This window comes from Enhydra lutris, unplaced genomic scaffold (assembly GCF_002288905.1).
Source record: "Enhydra lutris kenyoni isolate GAN:26980312 unplaced genomic scaffold, ASM228890v2 scaffoldscaffold1, whole genome shotgun sequence".
NCBI classification, from domain to species: Eukaryota; Metazoa; Chordata; class Mammalia; order Carnivora; family Mustelidae; genus Enhydra; species Enhydra lutris.
Genome location: NW_019154085.1, coordinates 41,127,074 through 41,136,429, shown reverse-complemented (window position 1 = coordinate 41,136,429; position 9,356 = coordinate 41,127,074). Strand labels below are relative to the sequence as shown.

The window sequence follows — 9,356 nt, the reverse complement described above, 5'->3', positions numbered from 1 at the left end:
ATCTCAGGTGGGAGCCAACCACAACTGGCCTGTGGGCTTGGGCAGAAACAGAGGAAGGGCTTCATCCCCAGAGCAGCCTGCCGCCCTGATCATTCCTGAGGCTCCTGAGAGGGGGCATGGGCTGGAGTGGCGCTGCTCCCTTGGAATCGGAGAGAACACCAAGGAGAAATTATGTCTGACCCTGCAAGCCCACAGGCCAAAGGCCCAGTCTTCTGCCTATATTATTATTATTATTATTATTATTATTATTATTATTATTATTATTTCTCCAGAAATGAATCCTCATCCCTGTCAATATCAGAATGCCTCAAACTCCACACCTTGTTTCGTGTGTGCGGGATCATGTCCAACATTGCCAAGTGGAGCCTCTGGCCTAAATCCCAGTCCCCAAGACACAAGCCAGTCTGGAATCCTGCCGAACCACCCCAGGTATGGGAGCCTTCATGTGCGTGGACATGGACATGCATGGGGCTGTCCTGCTCTCTCTGCCCATGCTCCTGGTCCCGGAGACCTGACCCCAAGTGTCCACCCTACCCGTGTCCCCTCTCATTTACCCTCCTACCTTCTGTGAGGGGGTTGACCTGTGCAGAACTCTGCAAAGCCCTTTGTTCCTCCTCCCCTGAAGCATGGCCCAGAGCCTACCAGAGGAAGCGTACCAGAGCTTCCCCTGACCCCTCTGTGGCCTTTGGTCTCAGCTCCCAAGACTGGCGAGTACCGCAGGCCAGGAAGGGGATTCTGAAGGACACGGCCCTGGTGCCATCTCCCCTTCAGCTGCACCTTCCTGCCTGACACAGAGCTGCCTTGCCCCCTCACACATACATACCCAGTCTCTGTGAAGACCCTCAAACCAAGAAGCCTCCTCTTCCAGGACAAACCATTCCTGGGGCCAGGTGCTGCCCTCACTGGCCACAGGGCACTGATCTACCTGACCAAAGGTGGGCCAGCCGGGTGGGACCCTGAGCTCCTGGGCAGCCTGGGGAGCTTCTGATCCCTGCCCACCTCAATCATGGCTACTCAAATTTTTCCTTTAATTCTGTTCTCTGAGCCCCTCCAAGGTCCTCCCAGGGCACTCCCTGTTTCCCCTTAAACTAGTCAAATCTCATTGCATGGCTTGCTTTTCAGAAGCAACTTAACCAGCATCCCAGAGCTCAAACAGGGACTTGGACCAAAAGTTAAATTAGTAATGAAGAGTGTTTTGGTCACATTTGTCCTTTGCCCTGTTCATCTCAGGAGGCTCCTGGAGGGCTGTGGAGCTAAGATTGGCTATGTCATTAGAAACACTGCCTCCCCCCTGCCACCATATGTTTCCAGGGAAGCAATTTACCCCAGGACCCCTGGAGAAAGCCCTGGGTGCTCCAGGCTCCACCGGTGAGCACACCAAACCTGGGGCACGTTCCCGCCTCCACGAGCCTGCCCAGAGCCGGTCTGGCTCCCTTTCTAGACGCTGCCCTCCCCCACCTGAGGCACAGGACCCTGACAGCTGCAGCTTCCTTGTCAGTGACATCACTCAGCCCCCTCAACAAGCCGGCCTGAATCAGATCGCAGCAGAACAAACTTTATTTCTGTGGAGAAGACTCACACTTTGGTATTTAGCATAACTAAAGGGCTAACTGTGGAGCATGGCTCATCCAGGCTGTGAACTACCCCAATTTCCAGCATCTTCTTCACTCTTCCCCGGCCTCCTGGTCTTTCTTCCCTTCCTCGGTGTCTCCTGAGTCTTTCAGATTTTGGCGAGCAAACTCCTCGAAAACCAAATTTTCATCCTGGAAACTGAAACAGAGCGGAGAACGTTTGGATCGTGGCATGCTCTCCGCAGCTCGTGGTGAAATTACAAGCAAGGCAAGATGGGTGGTCTTCCTTTTGCGACTGAGGAACCGACCAACATCTTCCTGCAGGATGGAGCCTGGGACCAAGCCGTACTGCTCACAGCTTTTCATGTCAAATCTCTTTAACAAACACAAAGAAGAGAAAATGAAGGAACCCACAGAGCAGACACACATGCCCAGTATAACCAAGTGTGTGTATGTGTGCACACATGTGTGTGCACATGCAGGTGTGTGTGTGTGTGCGTGCGAGTGTGTGCACAAGCCATAGTACTAGGCAGCAGAAGGAAGACTCTGAGGTGTTCAGAGCATGCGGTATATACAGAAAGACCCCAAAGGGGGTCTGTGCCCGAGGAGGAAGTCAGAGAACCCGGAGAAGCTCAGGGCAGTGACTCACCTTCCCTTTGCTGTAATTGTAAGCATGGTAAAGGAGAGAGAGAGAGAATTATCAGCATAAATTCTTTTTTTTTTTTTTTTTTTTTTTTGAGAGAGAGAACAGGAATGTGAGTCAGGGGAGGGGCAGAGGGAGGGAGAGCATCTCAAGTAGGCATGGAGCCCGAAAAGGAGCTCTGCCTCATGACCCTGAGATCATGACCTGAGCCGAAATCAAGAGTCAGACACCCAATAGACTGAACCACCCCGCTGCCCTCTCGGCATAAATTCTGTGTGATAGCTGCACCTGGAACATTTCTTATTCTGGTGACTTTATAGCTGAAGGGGAAAGAAGCCTAGGTATGTGCATTTCACAACAACTGCATGTGCTCCCTGCCTCTTTTCCTTTTCCAGCTGCCAGAGCCTTTCTTGCTGCACATCTGAACCCTGGGATCCTCTGCAGAACACCTTGCCCTCACCTCCCCCAACCAGAACAAGGCATACCCTCACCTCTGGGATGCCTTCTCTTTCCAAAGTGTTTCTCCCTTTGGATTTTATTTAGGTGCAGTTGCGACCCACCCTCCAAGACCAGCTCACAGCTTCAGGTCCGGCTTGCAAGGGGCGAGTCCCGGGACTGGATGTCTAACCATGGCTGGGGGTGGGGGTGCACTCAAGCTGGGGAACCACTCCCAGGCTCCTCAGGGTTTGGTTTCTCTGCTAACACATTGATCATTGTGTTGTTGTTGTCGGTTTATATTTTCCGATATGTTTTACAGCCCCGGATTAACTGCTATTCATCTGAGTGGTTCTTTGCTGTTGTTCATTTGTTCCTTTAGCTTTCTGCCCACCTAGTAGAGTCCCATAACCCTCAGTGGGGCGCCAGCAAGAGCTGAGTGAAAATCGCTCCAGAGGGTTTTTCAGGAGCACCAGAGTGACGGAGAGGCTCTCGTCTCTCAGGCACTGGGAGGGAGGTGGCTGTGTGGGCTGCTAGCCACAGGAGAGCAACGGAGGGGCCCCGGGGCAGGAACCATCCTGGGCTCCCACATGCTGGCATAATTACACTACCTGGGACCATCAGCCAGAAAGAGAATCAAATCAGCACCTGCATTCATTCCATTGTGGATGCTCTTGACGGCGGATAATAAAAACTTAGTAGCATTTCTTTAGTGCCTATTAGGTATAAATGACTTGGTCCCAGGCCCTGGCAGAGTTTGTTAGCTACAACTTAATGCCATTTCTGCTTAGCCTACCTGTCTGGACTCAGAGCCTGGAACTAGGCAGGGAAGTTGTGAGCACTGCTGTGAATGGAAGTCTTGTGACTCAAATCTCAGGAATTCAGAACTTCAAGACCATGGGGGTGATCTGTCCTTTCTCCCTGAGATCTCCCAGAACACAAGATCATCATTTAGTCTTGACATGGTGGTGTGTTCAATGAAAGGGCCATGATGATGGACCATGAAAATGTCATACCCAGAAAAGGAAGAGCCCCACTTCTGCGAAGTTTGTTCACAGCTCCAGAAAACAATCTGGCATAAACGATGGCATTGCCTCAGGTCATGGTTTTAAAATATTCTTTTAAAATGTCCTTGAAAGGGACCAGAATGCATCTCAATCCCACATAGTTAAAAAATAGTATCTGGGGGCGCCTGGGTGGCTCAGTGGGTTAAAGCCTCTGCCTTTGGCTCGGGTCCTGATCCCAGAATCCTGGGATCGAGCCCCATGCTGGGCTCTCTGCTCAGCGGGGAGCCTGCTTCCTCCTCTCTCTCTGCCTGCCTCTCTGCCTGCTTGTGATCTCTGTCAAATAAAATAAAAAAAAATTATAAAAAAAAATAGTATCTGAATGATACCACCAGATACAAATAAGAAAAAAATGTGGCCAGATTACTTTTTCCCCAAAGTACGTTTGACTATTTGAATCCAAAATATTTGGAAAAATACTTTGAGACAAACACAAAATGAATAGGGGGACTCATTCTATTGTTTAAAGGGCATTTCATAGGGCACCTGGGTGGCTCAGTTGGTTAAGCATCTGCTTTTGGTTCAGGTCATGATCCCCGGATCCTCAGATAGAGCCATGCATCGGGCTCCCTGCTCAGTGGGGAGTCTGCTTCTTCCTTACCCTCTGCCCTTCCTCCCTGCCTATGTTCTCTCTCTCAAACAAACAAACAAACAAATCTTAAAGGTCGTTTAATGATCAAGATACAAAAAGCTATAAAGTATAAGAAAAATAAATCTTGCTTGCTTATACCACTTTTTTTTCTTAAATAATCCCTGTGCCCAACATGGGGTTCAAACTCAGATCAAGAGTCTTATGCTCTTCCCACTGAACCAGCCAGGTGCCATGTTTATAGCACCTTTACTAGAAATATTCTTTGTTACTATAACTATAGAGGGTTCACAATCCAAAGGAACCAAATCTTCAGGAACCCGGCCTGACCCTTTCCTCTAGTATTTTCTGTATTCTCATCACAATCGCTACTGTCAAAAATACTCATCTTATGAATGCCTGTTAATGCTTCCAAATGAAATCCAAAAGCCTCAGCCTCTCAGATGTATTTTGCACCTAAACTTTCTTTAAATCTCAATCCAGTCCTATTCCCACCAGAGCTTCTGCTTGTAAATCATCCCCGATAAAACCCAACAAGAGAGTCCATGTCCAAGAGCAGTGATGCTCTGTCATCCACGGGCTGAATGAAGGTGGACAAGCCATGGCTCGTGGCCTGTGGCTCGTGGCTGAGGAGATGAACACTCGTCTATGGGCTGGCCTGGGGCATCATGAGGATGACAAGCCATGACCTGGCGATGCCACTGGGGCCATGGTTAGGAACGACCAGCCATGAATAAATAAGAAATCTGCAAGCAGTAAATGACTTGAGAAAGCCAAGACAATGCGTGACTGACCTGGGTCCTCGGGCTGGGGATGCATGAGGCGGAAAGGCACCTCAGTGGCCACTTCACTGGAAAAAAGAGAACGCAGATGGGTGAGAAGACACAAGGGATTATAAAACACACAGAACAGAGCAGTGGCTGCAGAGATTCCCAGCTGGAAGAGGATTCAGTGAGATTCAAAACAAAACAAACCAGAAATCAGGAAGTGGTCATGGAGGAATTTTAAATGTATTCCCTGGAATGTGGTCCAGAAACTTCACTGAGGCATGGCGGAGACTGCTGGGTTTTGTAGGCTCATTCCCCTTCCTTCTGGTTATTAGGTCCAGTGATGAGCTCTGGTGGGTAGAGGAGAGGTGAAATCCTGGCGAAGGGACAGTTTTGGGGAAAAAAAAAAAAAAGACCTTGCCAAAATGGACGTGACTTTTTATGTGTTCACTCTATGTCAACAGTCACATAGTTGCTTGCTAGAGAGCAGAAGAGAAATGAGCAGCACCCGCCACTCCAAATTCCAGAAGCTGAAGGGCTTCAGGGTGACTTGGAATTTATACAAAAAGAAGGAAGGAAAGTAGTCAGGAAGGAGAACAGAAGGCAAATCTGGACCAAGGAAGAACAAAGGAAGGAGTGAAAAAAAGCAAAGGTCTCTCCTTCCTTCACCCACATTATGGCTTTGGTTAAAGCGCACCTGTTTACAGGGCCACTCTGGTCAGACCCCAGTGCAGATGGGGTCTGGGTTCTATGTCAGGGATGGGACAGTAAGAGTCAGGATGACAGAGCCTGAAAGGTCAGTGGCTGCCTTGGACGTGGCTTTGGGCCTGACGCCTTGGGCACGATCTGAAAAAGGGTAGCTGTTAGAATTCACAAGAGCCGAATGGTAGAAACAACCCAAATGCCCACCAGCTGCTGAACAGAGGACCCACCCACGATCTGTCCACACCGTGGAATATTTCTCAGCCATAAAGAAAGAATGAAGTAGTGACTCAGGCTACAACATGGATGGGCCTCGAAGACTTGGTACTCAGTGAAAGAAGCCAGTCGCCCAAAGACAGATACCATCTGATTCCATTTGTGAAATCACCAGAAGAGGCAAATCCATCATGATAGAAAGATTAGTGGTGGCCCTGGGCGAGGACAAGGGGGGGAATGGCAGAGACCACTTAATAGGTACGGGGTTTCCTTTTGCAGTGGTAAAAATATGAAGGAGCCAGAAAGCGGTGACAGTTGCACAATATTTTAAGTGTCCTTGATGCCACTGCACTGTACATTTTAAAATGGTTCAGATGGTAAGCTTCATACACACAGACACAAAGGCAGCTGCCTGGAGTGGACCAGTTTTCTGAGTGTGTGTGCATGCGTGTGTGTGCGTGTGTGTCCTCGCCCAGGGGAGGCTCAGCTATGGTCTGGAGGAAACACTTCTAGCCTCACATCAATCAGGCAACATTCACAAGATGCCTCCAGAAGGCAGTGGGCCTCATTTCATAACACCTCTGAGCATAACTGTCAGCAAATCAGATTTCACTCTTACTATCTTGAACCCCAGATTGGTTTCCTATGACATCCTGAGAATCAAGGATGAAAGGTGACAAGGCTTACCTGGAGGTGAGTTCTCCCAGAAAGCTAGGAAACAAATGCAAAACAGGGCTGGTGAGTGTCCCAGTGATACCACAACCTTATTTCCCATTATTCAGAGATGGACATGTCCCAGGTACACTCCGCACTCACAGCTTATGGGATCCTTGCAATCCCATAAAATTCAACTTGACTCTTCCCCTCTACTTGTGATGTCATCTCTTTTTCAAGTGGATTAGCTAAAAAGAAGAATCACTTAGGTCTAAGCCCTGAGGTTCAAGAATAAACCACAAAAGTCTTTGTAGAATACCTGTTGTTCACTTATCTTTTTTTTTCTTTTTCAAAGATGTTGTTATTTATTTATTTATTTTTAAAGATTTTATTTATTTATTTGACAGACAGAAATTGCAAGTGGGTAGAGAGGCAGGCAGAGAGAGAGGAAGGGAAGCAGTCTCCCTGCTGAGCAGAGAGCCCGACGTGGGGCTTGATCCCAGGACCCTGGGATCACGACCTGAGCCAAAGGCAGAGGCTTTAACCCACTGAGCCACCCAGGCACCCCATGTTATTCACTTACCTTGACACTAAAAGAAACTCTACCATTTTAGATCCTCTTGGAGAAAATCAAAGGTAATTCTGCTCGCTTTGAAAACCACTACAACTACAAACACTGGGGTAACACAGTTTGTAAAATCAACCCATGCTCTACTTTGTTGTCCCAGCCAAAACTGGGGGGATTCTTTATCGACTTAGAATCATAGAAGATGCAAAAATGGAGATCTACAGAGAATTTGTTTGGCTGCTGCCCTTCTTTCCTGAAGTGAGATGTTGCACCAAATGGATTTCCCTTTTTGCGTATCAACTTCTACCCTGTGAGCGGATGGGCATGCACTTCCGCCAAGTAGAACTAACGTATTTCGTAGTTTGCTCCTTCTACTTTTTTCCACGTGACGTCAGATCAAACACAATCAACAATGAGACAAACAGAATCTCTCCAAAACTCTCCTTGGTCATCCACAGAATTTGTAGATCCTTCCACCTTGCTGGTTCCCAATCATTCAGGAAAGGAAGAGTTCAGAAGGGGAGAGGCCAAGACAGAGCCCACAGCATTGGTTCTTGGACACTCACCCTGACACCGTGAGCTTCACTTTGATATGGTAAGACACCAGGATGCCCAGGACAGTCCGGTCTATGCCCTCCTTTATTCTGCTCAAACAGAAAGGAAAAGTGGAAAATTGCAGAGGAACAGCAGAAAGCAGAGACTGGATAAAAAAAACCCTCACCTCCAGACAAGCCTGTTATAATGGGTGCATCTTCTTACGGAACTGGTGAATTCAACCAAGCTGTCAGTCCTATAACTTTCCATAGTCAGGGAAGGGGATTCCTTTCCTGCATTGGAGTTCAGGATTCCCCCAACCCCACCCCGGAAGTTCAGAGTGCAGAACGTGCTTCCTGGTTCTTCCTACTCTGTCTCCATTGATGTTCACCCACCTGCTTATCAGCCAGAAATGCATCCCCTGCACCCGCCACCTCGTCTTCCTGGGCTCCTTCCTCTGTCCCACCTGCCATCCCTGGCCAACCACTGAGTCCTCCATAGGCTTTTTGTACCTCCATTATCTCAATAACTTACCTCCCATAGGCCCTCTTCCCTGACCTCTCAGCAACTCTGCAGCCAGAGAGCCCCCCAGGGTCAAGCCTCAGCATGGCCTGGCAGGCAGTCTGTGAGCTGGCCTTTGACTGCCTTTGCCACATCACATCCTGCTATGGTCTAGTGTCTCCCGTGCAACAGCCTCACCACACACAAGCCTGCCCTGGAATGCCATCCTCCTCTGTTCTCTAAGACCTCAAGTTGAAGTTGACCCTCCTTTGTGAAACCTTCTTGGCCAGGTCTCCATCCTTCGTGCTCCGGCCCCAGCACCCAGCATCATGTCTAAGTGAATGAACATAGTGCATGAGGCCATCGCCTGTGTCCCCAAAGAAAGTGCCATCTAACTTTCCCCATAGAAACTACATTCCGGGTTCCACTAACAGGTGCTGAGCTCCCTCTGTCCAACAGGCACCGTGCTGGGTGTTCTAACACGTTATTATCTCATACGGCATCCATTGTAGGAGCATTAAGTAGTTCAGGATGCCCAGTCACAGGAGTTAAGGTCTGAAAAACATCATGACACACTTGCTAGAACAATGTGAATGACAACAGACAAACACGGTCAAGAGAGCTGAAGGCTCCAGGCAGAAGGCAGGGCACGATTGTGCTGAGAGGTCTGAGAAGAGTCTGAGAGTGCAGGGCAGGCTCTGGGCCCAACGACCCCAGCCTGGATCCCTCTCATGGGAGGCACCTTGGACATTGCTCCCAGGGCCACGATGCCCTCCAAAGACTCCATCGGCTCCTTAGTGCCTGGAGCTCCTTGGGGAAGGCAAATGCCTTTATTTGGAATCATGGGACATGGTCAGTTGAGAGAGGTGGACATCAATGGGGACAAAAAGAGGATACAAGCCTGAGACCCCACCCCATTGCTAGGCCTGACTGTCTGACTTGTACTGAATGGAGGCAAAGAGCTGGGGGGAGAGAATGTGCTTCATCTCATGCCTGAGAATACACTGTAAGCCTCCCCTCCACCATCTTCCTTGAATAGAAGAGTATCTCCGTACCCCCCACTCGCTCTATCTTTCTCTCTCTCTCTCTCTCTCTCTCTCTCACACACACAC

The 9,356-nt window shown here is 49.0% G+C and overlaps 1 protein-coding gene across 2 annotated transcripts in view; it reads right to left on the bottom strand.

Moving 5' to 3' along the window:
- Positions 1-1,534: 1,534 nt before the first annotated feature.
- The window catches only part of LOC111142883 (S-antigen visual arrestin), a 34,732-nt gene continuing 26,910 nt past the window's right edge, over positions 1,535-9,356 (bottom strand). Inside the window, exons 13-17 of one of the 2 annotated variants that reach the window (XM_022496280.1) lie at positions 7,776-7,853; positions 6,675-6,698; positions 5,097-5,152; positions 2,221-2,230; positions 1,535-1,770 (exon numbers count right to left, since the gene is read on the bottom strand). In XM_022496280.1, coding sequence (XP_022351988.1) covers positions 1,665-1,770; positions 2,221-2,230; positions 5,097-5,152; positions 6,675-6,698; positions 7,776-7,853 — 274 coding nt within the window. In that variant the 3' untranslated portion in view covers positions 1,535-1,664. The remainder of the gene's footprint in view (positions 1,771-2,220; positions 2,231-5,096; positions 5,153-6,674; positions 6,699-7,775; positions 7,854-9,356) is intronic. The other variant, XM_022496282.1, reaches the window with a different exon arrangement.